Source organism: Lissotriton helveticus, chromosome 5_1 (genome assembly GCF_964261635.1).
Source record: "Lissotriton helveticus chromosome 5_1, aLisHel1.1, whole genome shotgun sequence".
In the NCBI taxonomy this organism is placed as follows: Eukaryota; Metazoa; Chordata; class Amphibia; order Caudata; family Salamandridae; genus Lissotriton; species Lissotriton helveticus.
In genome coordinates, this window is record NC_136065.1 from 343,688,072 (window position 1) to 343,708,109 (window position 20,038).

Sequence of the window (20,038 nt, forward strand, 5' to 3'; positions counted from 1 at the left end):
CGCGTCCCTGCCTCCTAGGGGTGGGTCTCCTTCCCGTCTCCAGGCCTCCGGCCGCTTCGCCACACCACCGCAGCCGTCCAGGCGGGCACCGCCGCTCCGTGGGACTCAACGCTGGGCGGGCCACTCGTCGTCCAGCGCCCTCCGGCCAACCAAGCTCTCGTCGGGCCCCAGGCACAGCACACGGGGGCAGTAGGACCACCTAGGAGCGGGGTCAATAGCACGAGCCCTAGGGACACCGGGCTGGCAATCTCTGCGGGACCCTCCACTTGCCGCCTTCAGAACAGTCACTCCGGCCACAGGCCTACCAGGCAGGTAAAGGCGTCTCCCCGGGGCCCGATCCGGCGACCCCAGAGCCGGGGCCCGCAGAAGGAGCCCGGTGGCGTCTCCGGCCCACTAGGCCTCTAGGCACTGCAGATCCCCGGGGTCGCGTAGCTCTCCCTCTCGACACCTCTCACAGCCCAGGGCGGTGGGCGCCGCTCCACTGTGGCCGTCTCCCCCTCACTCCAGGGGGCTCCAGCGCCGCCGGGGGGAACTCGACCGGGCCCCCGGTGGTCAGAGGGCCCGGGACACACCACCGCACTCCAGAGTAGGCCCACCGGTCACGGGTCGGCCAGGCAGGTATAGGCGTCTCCTCGGAGCCCAATCCGAGCACCCCAGAGCCGGGGCCCGCCAGGGAAGTCCGTCAGCGTCTTTGGCCTGCCAGGCCCTAGGGCACCGCCAATCCCCGGGGTCGCGTAGCGCTCCACCCAGACTCCTCACACAGCTAGGGGCGGAGGGCGCCGTTCCGTCGTGGCTTCCCGCCCCTCACACCAGGGGGCACCAGCGTCGCCAGGGGGGACCCGGCCGGACTCCCGCTGAACAAAGGGCCCGGGATCACTCCACCTCACCGAGGCGCCACGGATCAGACGTTCCGCTCCCGCCTGGCCTCTTGCAAGCTGCAGCGTCCGCTCGTCGCAGGGGCCGGCTCTGCGAGGCGCCGTTCTGCGTGTCCGCGCCTCCGAGGGTCCCAAAGATGCCCCCACCGGGCTCTCAGCCGCTACCGCTCCGTTCTCCACCAGATCCGGGGGAGATCTGCGGTGCGAGAAGGGTCAAGGGCTCCGGGGACTCAGGAGCTCACGGTAGGAGCGACCAGTCAGCCCGCCATCTTGGCCACGCCCCCCTTACTCACTCTTTTGAGTATTAGGAGCTTGGAAATGACCTGCAATCTTCTAAGAGGCTGGTTCAGTAGTTAACATCCAGCCCCTTCCCCTACTGCCACACCTCCCCGTGCCCCCTCCATTCAATATTCTTACACAGCCTCGAGGGAGGGCATCTTCCATGCCCTGCGCACACTGTGTGGGCCACTCCTCAATCAATCAGGGGGATTATAAGCACACTACTCACCCGTGAGAGTCAAAATGGGGGTGAGGGGGTGTCAGCAGTTCCGTTTCAGTTGAAGAATCAGGTTTCAGAGCCTTCCTGAAGTTGTCTGGGGGGGCACATCTGATGGCAGTGGGGAGCTCGTTCCAGGTCCTGGCCGCGATGTAGAAGGATCTCCCCCCTGCTCTGGCTCTGCGGATGCGAGGGGTTTCGGCGAGGAGGTGGTTAGTAGAGCGAATGTTTCTTTTGGGTACCTGGAAGCTGATTCTGTCATTGAGGTATTGGGGTCCGGTGTTGTGTAGGCATTTGTAGGCATAGGTGAGTATCTTGAAGGTGACTTTTCTCGACGGGAGCCAGTGGAGTTTGCGTAGGTGTTGGCTGATGTGTTAGTGTCTGCGGGTCCCGAGGGCAAGTCTGGCGGTGGTGTTCTGTATTGTCTGGAGCTTGCAGAGTAGAGACTTGTTGATGCCGGTGTAGAGGGCGGTTCCAAGGCCAACCTGCTGGTAATGAGTGCGTGGGTGACTGTCTTCCGTGCCTCGGGGGAGATCCATTTGAAGGTTTTGCGGAGGGTGTTGAAACAGCTGGAGGTGATGGTGTTAACCTGTCGGTTCACGGAGAGGGAGGAGTCGAGTATGATGCCGAGGTTTTTGGCGTGGTCCGTGGGGCTGCCAAGGGTGGTGGGCCACCAGATGTCGTTCCACGCCGAAGGGGTGGTTCTGAGGACGAGGACTTCTGTCTTCTCAGAGTAGAGTTTTAGGCAGATGTTGCTCATCCAGGCTCTGACGTCCTGCATTCCTTCCTGGAAGTTGAGTCTGGTGGAGGTGGGGTCCTTGGTGAGGGAGAGGATGAGCTTGGTGTCGTCAGCGTAGGGCCATGAAGATGTTGAAGAGGGTTGGGCTGAGTGATGATCCCTGTGGAACTCCGCAATTAATTTCTGTGGGTTCGGAGAGGAAGGGGGGGCAGTCTGATCCTTTGGCTCCTGCCGATGAGGAACAATCTGATCCAGTTGAGGGCGGTGCCTTGTATGCCTGCGTTGTGTAGTCTGGCTGCGAGTGTGCGGTGGGAGACGGTGTCGAAAGCTGCTGACAAGTCCAGCAGAATCAGGGCTGCGGTGTGGCCTTGGTCGAGGAGGATGCTGATATCGTCGGTATCAGCAAGTAGGGCAGTCTCGGTGCTGTGTTGCTTCGGAATCCGAACGGTGAAGGGTCGAGGATGGCATTGTCTTTGATGAACCTCGTCAGTTATGCATTGACTATCTTCTCTGCGACTTTCACTGCAAAAGGGAGGAGCGAGATGGGCCGGTAGTTCTTGAGGTCCGTCTTGTCTGCTGAGGGCTTCTTGAGCAGGGGCCTGACTTCTGTAGGTTTCCAGTCGTCGGAGAAGGAACCGGTCTTGAAGGTGATGTTTACGGTGCGTTGTAATACGGGTGCGAGGGTAGTGGCGGCTCTGTGGTACATGTGGTGTGGGCAGGGGTCTGTGGGGGCCCCGGAGGGGATGACTTTCATGGTTGCGGAGGTCTCCTTGGAAGTGATCGGTGTCCAGAAGGAGATGGTGGTCTGGCTGGCGTTAAGGCTGGGCTGCACTGTGGGGGGAGACGTGTGGTCGATTAAGTTGTCGTAGAGGTTCTTTATCTTCAGGTGGAAGTACGATCCGAGTTTATCGCAGGGGTCCTGGGAGGAGGTGATGTCCGTGGCTTCGCTGCGGGGGTTGGTGAATTTCTGGACGACTCGGAACAGTTCCTTGGAGTTGGCGAGGATGCTGTTGTGGGTGAAGGTCCTTTTGGTGGTTCTGATGCCCTGATGGTATTCAGTCATGGCGTCCTTGTAGCTGGTGTAGTTTTCGGGTGTCCTGATGTTTCTCCAGTTCTTCTCCAGACGTCTGCAGGTGCGTCTGGCTTCTTGGAGCTCAGTGGTGCACCAGGCAGCTTTTCTGGGGCGTTGCTTGTTGGGGTTGCGTAGCGGGGAAAGCTTGTCTGCGCAGTTGGCGATCCAATTGTGGAATTCCATGGCTGCGAGGTTGGCGTCGGTTGCGGCGGAGGGGGAGTTGCCGTTGAGGGTGGAGTTGAGTTGTTCCTCTGGGACTCTGCTCCAGCGAGGGGGGCGTGATGCAGCTTTGGGTCGCTTGGGTTTGTTGACGAGGATGTGTACGCAGTGGTGATCGGTCCAAGGAGGCTGGGTGGTGTGGCTGAAGTGAGTGATGCAAAACAACAGGTGATGGACAGAATGCAGAACATTGTCATACATTCACCCCAGTACAGAGATCTGGGCCTAAATCCATCGTTTTTTTGCTCACCATGCCATTCCAGTTTGAACCCAGCCATATGCAAATCAGTCTTGACCCTGTGCCCCATGGGAACAGTCCAGCCCGAACTGCCAAGCCAGGTCCTCACTGAACTGGAAACAAGCATCCAAGGACCTGTTTTGGGCTTTCAGCCCTCTTCAGCCTGGATAGCTTGATTCCAGTGGCATGGAGAGCACGGGACTGAGTGATGCTACCTCCAGCGAAGAAGGGGTTGCGAGTGTGTCCTGACTTGTGGGTCGATGTGGTGACGAGTTGTTTCAGTCCGATGTTTGTGAGGTTGTCACAGAGGGTGGCGGAGTTGGGGTTTCTGAGGTTGTTGAGGTGGAAGTTCAGGTCTCCGGTGAGATGTAGTCCGTGGCGGCAATGGCATGGGGTGCGATGAGGTCGGTGATGGTGAAGGCAAAGAGTGCTCGGGACCGGGGGGGTCTGAAGGGGAGGGTGCCACAGAGTGTGGAGTTGGGGCTGGTCTGGAACTGGAAGTGCAGGTGTTCGGTGGTGGGGAAAATTTATGCTGGATGTGGTGAGGCAGAGGATTTTTTTTGCGCTATGGCGATTCCTCCTCCGGGTTAGTTGGGGCGGTCCTTCATCTGGATCTGGTACCCATCTGGGATGGCGATGTCAGGTGCCGAGGAGGCGTTGGTCCACTTTTCCATGAAGAAGGCGATGTCGGGTGAGAGAAAGTCTAGGAAGATCCAGATTTCCATGGCATGTCGGTGCATGGAGCGTACGTTGAGGAGGATGCATCTTAGGGCATCGGCGGTGTTGGCAGCCGGGGCGGTGGTGAAGGTCTGGAGACAGGACAACTGGCCGTGGGCCGTGTTTGGTGTGGCCTACTGGAAGATGTGGTCTCTTAGGGGGTTGAGTGCGAGGAGGACGGCTGTGTTGTAGCGCTGGATGGTACAAGATTCAGGGTCGCTGGCCGCGATTGGGTTGCAAACATTGCCAGGCGGGCGTGCCAGCAGCAGGACCACACATTGGCCGCCATTAAGTAGGGAAGGGAGGAGAGACTAGCAGCTGGGAGCCGGGGACCGTCAGTGGGGAGCGGCCACAGGGCAGCAGCGGCAGGAAGGGGGGGCGCAGGAGAAAACAACAACAGCGCGGGCACTCCTTACTCCATCTTCCCCTGAAGGCCAGGCTCACTCGTCTTGTACAATATGGCAACTGTTACCCTTCTTGTTCTTTTTATAAACATTTTTGTTCTTTTATCTGATGAACAACAAGTCACATTTGTACTCCTCGAAAAGCCCCAAACCACATCATGTACAATAAGGAGCAGAGCCAATTTGATATTTAGAACATCACACAATGAAATAACAATCATTAAGCTTACAGTGCATTTACAGCGACCCAGTGCACTCTTTTGACGCCCCAAACGATGTACCCCAAACCTTGGCAGTTCTGGAGGAGGCAACCCTGGCCTCATATACTGGCTTCTCCTGTTGAGCACACCAATCTGCTCCTTGTCTCCATGTCGACAGTGAGACTTTCAGTCAATTTCAATGTCTCTTGGCTACCAGTAGGGCGGTACCCAACAGCGCCCTGTCGGCCTGGGAGCCCCCCATCCCATCCACTCCAAACAGAATCAAGAGAGGGGAGAGTTCCAGTGTCAGGTCTAAAACATTTGATAGTTCAGCTAAAACAACCTACCAGTAGCGTGCTATTATGGGGCAGGATCATACTACGTGAAAGAAATCTGCTGGACCGTGAGAGAAGCAGCCACACATGGGGCTGGCTCTGAGGCCTGCTCGGTATAGCCTGGCCGGGGTAAGGTTAGCACAATATAGGTAGTATGGCTGTATCACGTGTTGCCTGGAAGAAATTGTAAGGACTCTGGGGGCCATTACAGCATCCCACCAATCTTTATCCTCTAAGGGTCCAAGCCACGTCTCCCGATAGGTTCTCAGGGTGTGAATTGTGTTGGGAAGTTTATGATCAAGGTAAGATAAATCTGGGAGACACCTCCCTTACCCTGAGCCCCCATCATTAACTTGGCCTCGATGGGATTGAATTCTGGGACACACGTATCTGGGGGGATATCCACTTGCAAGGCATGGCGCACCTGCCGTAATTTATGAAATTGTGTTTTGGATAAGGTACTTTTGCTGAAGCCATGTGTGAGCCTGCCAAGACATTGCCCAAGAGAATATTTCCGATGGCGTCCCAACGAGCAAATCCCTCCAGCACCGCCACTTCCCTCAATTACAAGCCGTGCCACAGGGGGTGTGCTGGGTGATTTTCTTCCACCATCCTGTGTGCTGCAGTGCAGCCCTCCATCCGCTGAACACCAGCTGAATCACCTCCAGAACTGTCCTGGGTATGGAGCAGCAATAGAGCAGCTCCAGAATCTGTGGGAATACCAGTGTGGCTAGTTCCTGCTTAAAGGATGGGTCTGACCATTGTCCACTGAGCCATTCATTGATAACCAAGAGGAAGGATGCCAAATGATATAAATATAGGTTAACCATCCCTAGGCCCTCATCATATGAAGCATGTTGACAGATGGGTACGGCTAAACGGGGCCCGGAATTGTGCCACAAAAATGAGATGGCTATTAAGTCCTTCTTTGTTATCCAGTGGCGAGGGATGCTAAGGGGGACATTTTGAAGGCGATACAAGAATCCGGGGCAATACCATCATTCTGTACAGGGCTATTCATCCCATGACATTTAATGGTAGAGTCCGACACTTCTTAAGATTTGCTTTGACCATGCGAGTGAGAGGAGTGATGGTAAGACACCAAGATAGTTTCAGGTATCTGAGCCTCCACGTGGCTCCCGACCCAGCCCTAAGGCAACGGATTCTAATAGTAGATTGCGAGTCTACACAGTCTCTTGATGGTACAAGCAATACAAGAATCGATTTGGACGAGTTGATTGTCAATACTGAAGCCTCTGCAAATAGATACAAATAGCTGCAAGAGGCGGAGACACCGTGGGCCACTATCTGGTTGGTTCAAAAGGTACAGCAACACATCCGCATTGAGTGCAACGCGGCCTTCATGTCCCGTGTCTCACTCCCATCCTCGGATCTGTGTGTCGCACCATGTAAGCTGGAGCAGGGGCTTTATGACCAATGCAAAAAGAAGAAAAGACAGGGGGCAACCCTGTCTAGTCCCTCTGCAGATAAGAAATTCGTCAGAGACCACCCAGTTAATCTGCACTTGAGCCGTTGGGTTAGAGAATAAGATTTGCACAAGTCCCGGAAGCGGGCCCAAATCCTGCCCTCTCCAGCACATGGTTCAGATAATTCCAGTCCACTGTGTCAAAGGCCTTCTCAAAATCTATCAGAAGTAAGGCCAGTGGAGATAAAACCCTGTGACGTGGGCCAGCGCCACGTGTAAACGCCGTAAGCAGTGCAGCGTACTCCTAGCAGGCATGAAGCCGCATTGGTAGGGATTAATTAGAGACCAGAGAACTTGCTGTAGGTGGCTGGCCAGCACAGTTGCCAAGATCATAACGTTCCCGTTAATAAGAGAGATAGGCCACTAATTGACACAGGAGATGGATGGTGGGTGCTTCTTTGGTATGACCACTACAGTGGCTTGATCAAGATCTCGGGGGAAGAAGCCCGCCTGTATCTCCTCTTTGTAAAGGGCTAATAAGTGAGGTGTCAGGATGTCTTTGAATTTAATGTAAAATTCCCTGGGATAGCAGTCTGGACTGGGTGTTATCGCAGACGCCATCACTGAGATTGCGTCTCCAATTTCTTCAAGGGTAACTGGCTGGTCCAGCTCTTGCCGTTCAATGCTAGAGAGGTTGGGCAAGGGTATCACGTCAATAAGGGGGTGTCCCTTTCTGATTTGGGACGGGGCGGCCCTGTATAAGGTTGCATAATAGTCTGCAAACACTTGGCCAATTTCTAGGGACAAACGGTGCACGCAGCCCAGGCTGTCTGTTACTTTGGGTATAACCCGTTCGCCCAGGGGAAGAAAGGACAGCCAGTATAACAACTTGCTGTTTTTGTGTCCCCCTGTACACCTGTGCTGTAGTGGGCTCTAATCTTTTCTCGAAGCAGGGTCGGCTCCCTAGTGATAGTGCTGTGATCTATGCCAGAGAGCGGAGTATCTAGGCAAAGAGCATGAGCTTCAACTTGGGTGACCCGATCGTATCGTGCTTTTTCTTTTTGATGGAGGAGAGTTTTGGCAAGCCCCTGAATAGCAGCCTTACATGCCACTCAGAGTGCCCATTGATTGGACCAACCCCGTATTTGTTTGGAAATACGCCACTATTTCACGCCACAATTCTCAAGTGAAGTGTATGTTGCATCTTGAAGATGTCAGGCGTTGAGCCGCAAAATGGGACGTCTAGTATAGTCTGGTGTACTGATGTGAAGAAGCAGAGGGCGTGATCAGAGATTCCCCATGAGAGAATTTGTAACTGTGAAACCGACAAAACATTGGTAGCCAGCATAAGAAGCACATCAATGCGTGCGAGTGCATGGTGTGCTGCTGAGGTATGTGTGTATTTTCTCTGTCTAGGATTTCAGGTTCTCCACACATTGCATAAACCTAGAGTGGTCACCCACTTGTGTAAGGAGTGATCTCTTTGGTGGCGAACAGACGATGGGGGACTAGTGGAATCTGTTGCAGGATCTAGGACCGCATTAAAGTCTCCTCCAATAATAGTTAGTCCCGGAGGCAATTGAGCTATGACACTAAGGAGTGTGGCTAGAAAGGAGTCCAATGCTGTGGAGAGGGGCTGGGAGGGGCACGGAGGCTGAATATTCAGAGGCTGCCCTAATTCGTACTCACCGGGGCGAGATACCGAGCCTGTGGATCTATCCAGCTCTGGGCAACCACCAAGGGGAAGGAGCAGAGCAGCATGGTTACCACCCTGAAGGACTCCAGCATGTATCCTCATTGATAGACTCTGTCAAACCCTTGCTGTGCCAGAAATGGACAGTTGGTGCCCATCAGGTGCATCTCTTGGATCATTAGGATAGAAGGGAGATAGTCATTGATGTGTGACAGCACTGCAGATCACTTAATCTAGTCTAAAAGACCATTTACATTCCAGGACATAACACCATAAGGGTACATGACAACACTAAAACATGAAATTCGCATGAGCTAGGGGCGCGTCTACTGCGTGAGAGGGGCCTGGTGCGGAACACGAAACGTGTGGTTGGGGGTATAGAAGCCATAGTTGGCTGGGTTGTGACGAGACTCTGATATGGAAAAGAAAATAAACCAAGAATCATGCAATAACACAAAACCATAAAAGATTACGGCAGAAACCCCACCTCCCCCACACACCATACTCCCCCCCAGAAGCATCTGTTGCCCTATAATGTGTTTCCCAAGATGTAACCAGTCTGTCTTGGATGGGTGTAGAGTGGTGGACCCCTACAAATGTAGGATCATTATAGTTCAATGGCTGCCTCAGTACCAGCAATCAGGTGCTTTTCAGTAATTGTGTGCTAAGTCAAAGCCAGACCCGGGAACCAAAGGTGTTGCCCATGTGGTTGCTAAATGGGAGAAGGTGTTCGGCTCAATTGTTCATCAGTGTGGGGTGAAGTGTGAGGGTTTCCTCCAGTCTTTGGAAAGTGATCCGATCGATGCGGCAGTGGTGGTGCCGAGGAGCCAGATCTTGGTGATAGGGATGCATTCCGCATATTGCTCCTCCCGTGACAAACCCGAGTACGGTCACGCTTCAGGTGGCTTCCTGCGTCCGCCCAACCTCAGACTTCTGGCTAGTCGATGGAGGGGAAGAAGCTGGCTGGTGTAATTGCTTTTCTTCCGTTATCCATTCCCATACTAATTCAGGAGTTTAGTTTGGAAAAAATGGGTCTTATCTGCATATATCACCTTGAGGTGTGCCGGGAACAATAGCACAAAGGACAGTTGGAGAGCCTGCAATTTCTGTTTGACGGATTAATAGGACCTGGATCTCCCATGTGTAGTCGGGAAACATTTAAATGTTTGAGTTTTGGTAGTGGAGATTTGAGTGAGCACGAGATTCGCGCAGTATAGTATCTCTGTCCTTAAAGTTGAAAAACCATGCTTTTATAGGCTGGCGTGAAGTGCCAGGAGGTGGTTTAGGAGTACGTGCTCTGTGGGCGCGTTCCACCGCAAACCAGGGTGACAGTTTATCAGCCGGCATCCAAGACTTGATCCATTCCTCCAGGAATTCCACAGGTCGGATGCGTTCTACATCCTCCAGAAAGTCCACAAAACACAAATGATTGCATTTCAAGTGGTTTTCTGCATCTTCCGCTCGATGGTGGAGCTCATTCGTTCGAGTGAGGAGGAGATCCATCTTGGTCTGAAGGTTGGTGACTTCATCTTCAACAGTAGAGGTGTTGTTCTGCTTCTGTGATGCAGCTGGTTGCTTGCAAAGGGCTTGACAGAGGACTGTCACGTCCACCTACACCTCCCCTATTGTTGTTTCAACCGCTGCCCGTGACGCATGAATGGCTTGACAAATGTTATCACGAGCTCCTTCTGTTGGGCAGTTTTGTCCAAGGCGTCCCCCCCTGTCACTCCAGCTAAAGTGGCAAACTGGTCGATGCGTGCCTAGGAGGGATGGGGTTTTGTGGCCTTATCTTTCCCTATGCTTGACGTGGTGTGAGTAAAACAGTTGTGATGGGGGCCTGGCCCCCATCACAGCCAAGTGTCGGGCGGGTCTCTTCTTAGGTGTGTCGAGGGCTGGGAGGAGAAGCACAATGTCTGGCTTTGAGTAGGTGTCGGTGCACTGCTGGGGAGGGCAGACCTGCAACTCAGCTTCACCACCTTTCAGGTGTCAAAAAGTGAGCAACAGGAGTCAATTTACATGTGGGAGGGAGTCCAGGAGGAGGCTCCCCAGGCCAGTGTTTGAGTGAGCTCGTTTTCACTGGGCTCCACCTGGATGGAAGAAGAGGAGAGAGCCCACATGGCCTCTGGGCACCACAGTCCTGAAGTTAAGGCATCCACGGCAGGAGATGGGGTAGATAAGGGCCCCCACATTCGGCCACCGAAAGCACCCTCCACCAGACGTTAGTGATATGTAACCGGACTCAGTCTGGGTGGCAACACACAGGCCTTGGGGGTCAGGCCTGGAATCAAGATCTCCCTACCCGTCCACAGCCACTCCTCACCTGTGCCTCAATGAACCTCTTTGGTGTTTAGTCTCACTCCAGAATAGAATAGCTGGGCTCCACAAGTTGAGTTCCAGGAGCACGGGCTGCAGCAAGTCACTCAATCAGGGGCTCCTAACAGGTTTGCAAGATGAGCCCAATTGGTATCCAAGGCATCACCCCTGCAAAATAGCTGTCCGGGCCCTACGTGTGGCCAGAAAGCGGTGGGTGAAGCCAGAGGCTCCGCGAGTGGGAGCAGTTAGGAGCGGTGCCGGCTCCCCGACCCAGATCGGAGGGCAGGTAGGGGGGGGCCACACGGATCAGTCAGCCCCGGGGGCCCCCACAGTGTCTGGTTGGTCAGGGGGTTAGAGTCTTAGGCTCCTCATAGATCTGTAGAGGGAGATCCAATCGGAGTCCAAAGGATCAGGCGACACCCTGCAAAATAGCCACCCAGTCAACCAGGCTTCCCGTGTGGGCCAGAGTGCGCAGAATGAAATCAGAGGCTCCATGAGCGGGGTCAGTTAGTTGCTGTGCTGGCCCGGTGACCCAAATTGGCAGCTCGGTAGCGGGGGGCCCCGACGGACCAGATAGCCCCTGGGGCTCTCCTAGTGTCCTATTGGTCAGGGGTGAGCATTTTAGGAGGCAGGGTCTTCGCACCAAAAACTGGTGCCTCTATCCAAGAGCCCTCAGTGCCTGCCGGACAAATGGACCCATCTGTTCACGGGCTCTGTCTGATTGCAATCGAAATTGGTGTATCGGATCCTTTATCATCAGTGACCCCCACTCACCGTCGCCTCTTGTGTAACTCTGCAGTATTTCACTTGGTTTGTGCGGGTGCCAGGGTATAAAGTCATTCGCTGATTAGCTGTGGGGCCCACAGGGCTGATCTCCATATGGCGACACCATGGTGGACGTTGGCTGGGACTCAGCCAAGCGGGACCTCACCATCTCGGTGCTTGACCGCACGCCCCCTTGCAGATATGGGAAAGGTGTGGTGGGGCCCCTGCAGAGCTTTTGCTGGCTCACTAGAAGCAGGACATCAAGGTGGGTGGTGGCAGATGACAGAGGGGTCCTGAAACCGCCATCTTGACGCAGCAAGCCACTCCACCCTGCTTTCAGCTACGTCTCAGTCCAAGCCACCTTTTTCTTTCTCAACTCCGTCACTGCTTGTGCTTCGAGTCCTGGGGATCTGAAAGTTTGTTGCATCTGCTCGTATACTTTGCCTTCTGTTCTGTGGGCATGGAACCTAGTTTACATGCCCTTTTGGATTGGGTAGAAATGGAGCTCGGCATTTCTATGTCCTATTCCTTAACTAGTCAGGCCATGTCCGCCTAAACCACTACCACACTGTCCAGAAAAATATTTTTGCCAGCTCACTAACTAGATTATGTGCATAAGCACTATTATGCAAGAGACCAAGTTTCCTTACCAGATATAATGCTGTGTGGTTCTCACAAAGATACTAATATTTGTAGGCCTTGAAGAGCAGGATCACCGTCCAATCTTATAAGAGGGGTGGCATCTACAGAAACTTTGAAGGACACTCTACACTCAGGTGGCACCTTGAAACCCGGATTCTAATCCCAGCTTCAGCCCTTCCATCAAAACTTTGGGCTACTTTAGGCAAATGACTACCTTCCCTTGTCTCAAAGAAAAAGTTACTTTCCTTGGGTAGCGATCTTTCTGGTGGATACAGTCCGGCGTTTTCAATTATGGAAAACAATACAGATGCACTTTTAACCAGTGCAGTCCTCTCTTGCCCCTTCTTGATGCTGAATCGTAGTAGGTTTGCCTAACTTACAAACAAGAAGAAATCCTTATATATCACGTCACTGATTAAGCATTCATTATGCATATGCCGACCGTTATATTGAACACTGTGATTATTTGTCTGTCAAGTGCTAAATTAGCGTTGGTCTTTTGTGTACAACTTGACACCAGGGCAGATATTGTCCAGTGGCTGAGTTGCAGGCTGTGTAACCGTGAACCTATTCAATCATACTGGTTTACTTAATTGACCAAACTGTGTCATCTTAGGTATCACTTTGCTTCAACAGTGCCCACTTCTTTTTGATACATTTGGGAGCACCTAGAAGTAATTGAGTTCAGGATATAAATTACACAACATACTTGCTGGTACATAGTTTACAAGACTACAATGTTACTCCATCTATAAAAATACATTTTACCATTTATACAAGCCAAAGCGGGCCCTATGGATGTTTTTAGGGCTCGGACTCCTCCCCACTGAAAGTGGGAGGAGTTTCGAGATCCTAATGTTAAAGAAGAGAAAAAAGAAGTATCTCCTAGGGCTTTGGCGAGACAAATTCCACACATTCCTTAGCGTGTTCTGTCATCTGGCCAGTGATTCGTCTTCGTTGTGTTGTCGTTTTAATAGGCTTGAAGTGATAGGGTAAATGTAGTTTTGTTCCGCCATCTTGGGCATTTTTCGTTCGTGCTCGCGCAAAGAAGTACATTAATTATAATTAGGAGCTGTCAGGGTGCCTCCGTAAGTGAATCCAGATGGCCGGGCGCGTTCACCATTCAGCAGCGCTCATCGCGCATCTCCCTTGAGCTGCTGCGTCGGTGATGTTCCTCAGCTCACAATCTTCTGCCTGTGTTGTACCTGTTCTGGGTGTTGTTTCTATGTGAGGGGCGCTTGCTGAATAACAATCTTTTCACTATACAAAAGCCAAAATGACGGGCTTTGTCAATGTTTTCATTACCCTGCAGCCTATGGCTCTCGGCCTATTGTGCTTGTCACACCCGCTTGTTGTATCAATAAAAAGGCGCTGTCTGTGTGGTCCTCAGCCTGACAGTTGCAGAGAGCAGGGCAGGGGCCACCGTGTTTACACAGCTTGCACAAGTAGGTAGCGCGGAGTTTTTAGCGCAATCAGAAACTGTCTATTTATTCTCGCGTTTTCAAACAGTTGCTTAGCAGGCTGCGGGGAGGAATGCTGTCCTTGGGGTGCGGGAAACTGTGTGAGGCAGATGCTGGGACGCAGAACGCGGCACCGCACTCCCAGGCCAGGCTGCTGGCGATGGGCAGGCCATTGACGTCATTTCACTGTCATCAAACGAGCTGCAGGCAGTTCCTGGGTCAATGAGAGAACTTTAGGGAAGTATTTGGGAAAAATCAAGTGCGACGGACACTTACTTGCCTTATGCAGCATAATTAGGGCTGCGCACGTGTCCCTCTTAAATGGTCAGCCTCTTGTGTGTTGCAGTCGCGCCTTGCAAGTGCCTCGGAAACCTTAAGTAAACCGGGGTCATGGATTGCATTACATTGTTTTTTCATTGCCACCGTTTTTCAAAGTTCACTATTCGCTCTCTTAGGTTTGTTTTTAGGGCACCCTTATTTATCCTTGCCTTTGCCCATGAACACATGCCCTCCTACACTGATTGGCACGATAAACGTCACTTACTCGAACACAGGCAATGAGCCAAGCTGGAAAATGTATGCAGAATCTTTCATTGTATTGAACATTTTGCTGAGTTTTTCTGTGCGTTGTAGCAAAGGCATGCATTTTTTTCAGCAATTTTAGGTTTTCTATGCACGCCTCGTGCACGAGATCATTAACTGTTTTCTGTGACGTATATCTTTTGTTAAACCACTTTGGTAGGGCTAAATACAAATATATGGCACAGTAATTGTCGCAAAAGTAATTCTCACAAGGAAATGGCAAATAGATAAAACAAGGAAACTACATGAAGTTCCTTCATGGTGTTTGCAAAACATGCGTGTGGCTTATTTTAAATGACACTTAAAACTAAACTGTGTTTTAGTTTCTGAGGTAAAAAAACACTCTAATAGCTTGATTCCCCAGGTACCTTAGAAAGATTATCTCCATCAAGCAGAAACAACATGTCTGTGACCTTATTTTATGCAAAGTTTTGGCTTATTTTAAATGATTTCAGGCTTTTTGTACATTACAATTCACTGAAAACTCACAATAACATCATATTAATTAGCACAAAGGCTCATTAAAATACGACAGAATAGATTTACAATAAAGTGGCGAAGCGTGGTGTTAAGCCAAGAAGGCTAACAACAAGCTTTGTCACTTTAGAAACGCAGGGCTGCCCCATATTTACAAGAATGTGGTGTAGCCCTGCGTTTCCCCCTGCGCTGGCGCTAAATTTAGCTTCCTAGCGCCATTGCAGGCACCCTTAACACAAAGTGCAAGGGTGCCTGTGTTGAGGGGAAAATTGTTTATGTGCAGGAAGATCCTGCTTCAGAGTGCAGTTTGAGAGTTGAGAGTGCAGATTGAGAGTGCAGTTTGAGAGTGCAGTTTGAGAGTGCAGTTTGAGAGTGCAGTTTGAGAGTGCAGTTTGAGAGTGCAGTTTGAGAGTGCAGTTTGAGAGTGCAGTTTGAGAGTGCAGTATGAGAGTGCAGTATGAGAGTGCAGTACGAGAGTGCAGTTTGAGAGTGCAGTTTGAGAGTGCAGTTTGAGAGTGCAGAATCAGAGTGCAGAGTGCAGATTGCAGTTTGAGAGTGCAGTTTGAGAGTGCAGAGTGCAGAGTGCAGAATGAGAGTGCAGATTGAGAGTGCATTTTTAGAGTGCAGCTTGAGAGTGCAGAGTGGCAGTGAGTGCAGACTGAGTGCAGAGTGACAGCGAGTGCAGACTGAGTGCAGAGTGACAGTGAGTGCAGACTGAGTGCAGAGTGACAGTGAGTGCAGAGTGACAGTGAGTGCAGAGTGAGTGCAGAGTGAGTGCAGAGTGAGTGCAGAGTGAGTGCAGAGTGAGTGCAGAGTGAGTGCAGAGTGGCAGTGAGTGCAGAGTGGCAGTGAGTGCAGAGTGGCAGTGAGTGCAGAGTGACAGTGAGTGCAGACTGACAGTGAGTGCAGACTGACAGTGAGTGCAGAGTGACTGTAGAGTGAGTGCAGAGTGAGTGCAGACTGACAGTGAGTGCAGAGTGACTGTAGAGTGAGTGCAGAGTGAGTGCAGAGTGACAGTGAGTGCAGAGTGACAGTGAGTGCAGAGTGACAGTGAGTGCAGAGTGACAGTGAGTGCAGAGTGACAGTGAGTGCAGAGTGACAGTGAGTGCAGAGTGACAGTAGAGTGCAGATTGACAGTAGAGTGCAGAGTGACTGTAGAGTGCAGAGTGACTGTAGAGTGCAGAGTGACAGTGAGTGCAGAGTGACAGTGAGTGGAGAGTGACTGTAGAGTGGAGAGTGACAGTGAGTGCAGAGTGACAGTGAGTGCAGAGTGACAGTGAGTGCAGAGTGACAGTGAGTGCAGAGTGACTGTAGAGTGAGTGCAGAGTGAGTGCAGAGTGACAGTGAGTGCAGAGTGACAGTGAGTGCAGAGTGACAGTGAGTGCAGAGTGACAGCAGAGTGACAGTGAGTGCAGAGTGACAGTGAGTGCAGAGTGACAGTGAGTGACAGTGAGTGCAGAGTGACAGTGAGTGCAGAGTGACAGTGAGTGCAGAGTGACAGTGAGTGCAGAGTGACTGCAGAGACAGTGTGTCAGGGTGCACATTGTGTGAGTGTGCAGAATGAGTGTGCAGGGTAAACAGTGTGTGACTATGCAGGGTGACATTGGGAGTGTGCGGGTGAGCAGTGTGTGAATGTGTAGGGGCAGTGTGTGAGTGTGCAGAAAACACCACACACACATACACCACACACACATAACGCACACACAAACCACACACCTCAGTCTCTCAACACCACACACTTGTCACCACTCAACACAACACACTCACCACCACACTCACTCCCCAGGCTCACCCCCACAGACTCACCACCACACACTCACCAGCACACAGAAAACAACACACACAACAACACACCCCCAGCCGTCAATGAATGCTTTCACCATGCACAAACACCAACAACCATCATCCATCTGTGCACGCTTTTACCAAGCACACACCCACCAGCCGTCAGTGCACCCTTCCACCAGGCACACACACCTCCAGCCGGCAGTGCACTTTTCCACCAAGCAATCGCAGTATGGTACACTTTACTTTTAAACATATTCATATAAAGCACAGCATGCCACCATTGGTAAAATTACAATTCAACCAAGATACTTCCACTACACACCACATGCACACACTCCATAACACATGGCAAAAAGACATTGGCATTTACAATGCCATTAGCTCAAACTCAAATAAATCCGAGCCCGATTGCATTTCTAATGCTTGTTTAAATTAGGATTTAGTGTAACTGTCAAAAAAAAGTACACAGTGAGTTAGACCCTTGCACAAATATCAAGTGCAGAATCTCCCAGTCACAAATCATATTTGTGCTCGTGTCCTTGGCAACAACAAAAAATGTGAGGAAACTGCACTGGAGCCTGTTTTTTCTCTGCATTTTCTAACTTATGCACTCTCCGTTACCAGCAGCTTCAAGAGGCTGTAAAAGTGAGGATGTAAAAGTAAGAACAAAACTAATTATTGCACATGGCTAAAAACGGGCAGAAAATATTTCTGCTTTTGTCTCTGGCTCTCAACAAGACCTCACATGATCAAAGTTCCTAAGAGTTTAAAGAAAACTTTTACCAACTAATAACTAAAACGACTACCGAGTTCGACTCAATTTGCAAACATAACATATGCTGGTCTGCGCAATCGAAAATACTTGCAATAAGTACAACAGGTTCTAAATCCATCTTCAGATCCCGCCCTCTCCCACTTGGTAGTACCGTTTCCGGGAATGCTGGTAGGTTGGGGATCGATTCCCAGTTCCTGCTTTTCAAGTCTGGATAAGCAGCGTTCAGCACTTCCTTCCAAACATTTTCGGCTTCGTTCAGTTCTTTTGCCCCAAGCCAGTAACAGCTTTCGACTGATTGCCTGAAAGACAAAAAACACATCCCCCGTTGGTGTAACCTGTGCTTTAAATGGGCCAAAAAAACTCACTAGTGCTTTTAAGACCTGGCTCTCTCCACTATGTCCAGTCAATCAGTAGTCTGCCAAATACTGCAGGACAGAAACTGCTTAGCATAGATGTAAAGTGCACCACGACCCGCCCTCCACTATACGAGCCTATGTGCCATGAACTCATCTACAGTGCAAACATACACCCTGTACCAGTTCCCTCCCTTCGGTCTTGCTTACAGACAAGCTGTCTGTTGTGGAAAGTCATCTTGTGGACCTTCCAAAAATGTACAGTGCGCTCAGCGCCAGCCCACTGCTTACCACTGGATGGCTTTCTTAATCTATGGCTTGCCTCCCTCTGAGTGTTTCCTCTAGGGGACAGCTTCTTTACCATCCTTTTGCTTGGATGACGTGTATCTACCACCACTTCTCACATTCAGTGAACAACCTTTTTAGGTCTCGCCTATTACATCCCGAAGGGATGATAGGCAAGATTTATAGTAAGCAGACCTAAAAAGTCTACCCACTGCGGATAGCATACAGTTCAGATGAGCCAGGCGCATGCACATCATCGCCAGCCACATCACACACCACCATTTGTCTGTGCCTCGGCATCAGACTTCAAAGGCTGCTGCTCCCCTGCCCCCGCATCAGACTTGAAAGGAATGCACTCTCCGCCCCCGCCACAGCAATGCCGAGAGCTTGTTTGAAGTGCCTGCTCCTTGCACAATACACTGCCCATCCCTCTTTATATGCCACCCACCTCACTCCGCCTCCACCCGCATCAGCTGCTTGCAGCTCCACACTCTCTAGACGCTGAAATACAAAGCTTATTCCATACGTCGATAGATGTCTCCTTCTAGATATTCTGGAGTGCGACATCTTGACTCCCAACGTGTGCGGCTCTGCTTCATTCCAGCCACTGCCCGGTCACGTTTAACTTCTTGCGATATGTCTCTCAGGTCCACGGATTCTCTACTCTCCAAATACGCAGCTCTGTAATGCCGCAAAACGTGCAGGTCTGCGAATCCGTTGTCTTAAAACGTGTACGACTTGCAGATTCAGAGTGGTGGCTGCTTCTCGTAGTCCCGCAGTTCAGTGTCACCCTGTTTCTCTGACTTTAACCGTCTCTCTGTATTAGCTGCACTCTACCCCTTGATTTCATTCTGTGTCGTTATCACTGTTGCCCTAAGGCCTTCCCTGCCCAGGGCCTAAGTACGTTTCACTCATAGCGCCTGCGCTTTGCATTGCGTCACTCGACTCCTTTCGCGCATCGACAGTTGCGGTGTCAGTCTGTCTATCCGTGCAACTCTGCCCTTCCCTCGGTGTCACCCTGTCGCTCGTATTTTCACAACCTCTCTCAGTCTCAGGGTGTCTTCAACCTGTCCCTTCCCCGGTTTCCTCTTACATGTACCTATCAGTCTCTTCCACCCATGTACATGTTTTTCCTTCAGTTGTGACTGAACCTTCTCTCCAGTGACACCCTGTTCCAGTAGGCCCCCTCTCTCTTGCACCCAGTGTCTCTGCTTATCATTCTCTCCACAACTTTCTATATTCTCCCAGCGGCTCGCTGCCCTTGAGGGGATGTCTATGTTTGTCTCTTTCTCTGTGTCACTATTTGACTCTTTCGGTGTCTCTTTCTCTCGGAGTCTCTGCTTCTCTTTTTGCCACCTTCCCTTTCTGTCACCTTACTTCAGCCTCCCACGAGTAACTCTACCTCACGGAGTACATTTTTCCCCTTGTCGTCTATTTTTCTCTGTGTCATTTTGTCCTGTTCTACGAGTGTCACTCTCTATCTTTCTTCCATTGCCACTCTGACCCGTCTCTCCAGAACGCACTCTGCCTCTTTCTTGACTTTGTGTCCTCAGTGTGATCCAATCACACCAAGTCTGCCTGCTTTCCTCTTTCTCTCAGCCAGTGTGACTCGCTCGTGTCCCTGTCACCGTGGCCCGCTCCTCTGTTTTGTTTAACCACTTTCTCTCTATCTTTCCCTGTCTCTGTGTCAATCTCGGACTCTTTCCTGTCATGCCTGTTAGTGTCATGCAGTCCTCCCCACCTTATATCCCCTGTCGAACACCCTCTTGCAAAAACGCACGTGCGCGCGAGCACGCTCGCACTCTTCCTTGAGCAGACACAGGCGCGAGGCCTCGCGTGCACTGTCACCGTCTCTGAGGCCTCCCAGAAACGCACAAGCTGCGAGGGCTATTTCAAGCTCAACATCGGAATACATAGAAAGCGTTGTGTGCACAATACACTGCTGTGACGGCCGCTTGTGCACCAAGAGCTCCTTCCTGTAAGGGCCTCTCGTGAACAGACACCGGCTGCATGGGCCGCTTGTGAACTGAAGCACAGCAGGAGATAAATCGTCAAATACAGTTTAGCTTTTTTACTGAATTATTTATTCTTAATAAAACGGGTCCTCTTTTACCAGATCCTCGCTCCTTATTTTTCCCATCCCTCACTTCTTTAGTTTTCTCCAATACCATGACGTCGCTCAGA

At 51.4% G+C, this 20,038-nt stretch overlaps 1 protein-coding gene across 1 annotated transcript in view; it reads right to left on the reverse strand.

Moving 5' to 3' along the window:
- FAAP20 (FA core complex associated protein 20) overlaps nucleotides 1-20,038 on the reverse strand; it is a 99,699-nt gene that overhangs the window by 44,332 nt on the left and 35,329 nt on the right. The window contains exon 3 of the mRNA XM_078642461.1: nucleotides 17,368-17,515. Within this exon, the coding sequence (XP_078498587.1) occupies nucleotides 17,368-17,515 (148 nt within the window). The remainder of the gene's footprint in view (nucleotides 1-17,367; nucleotides 17,516-20,038) is intronic.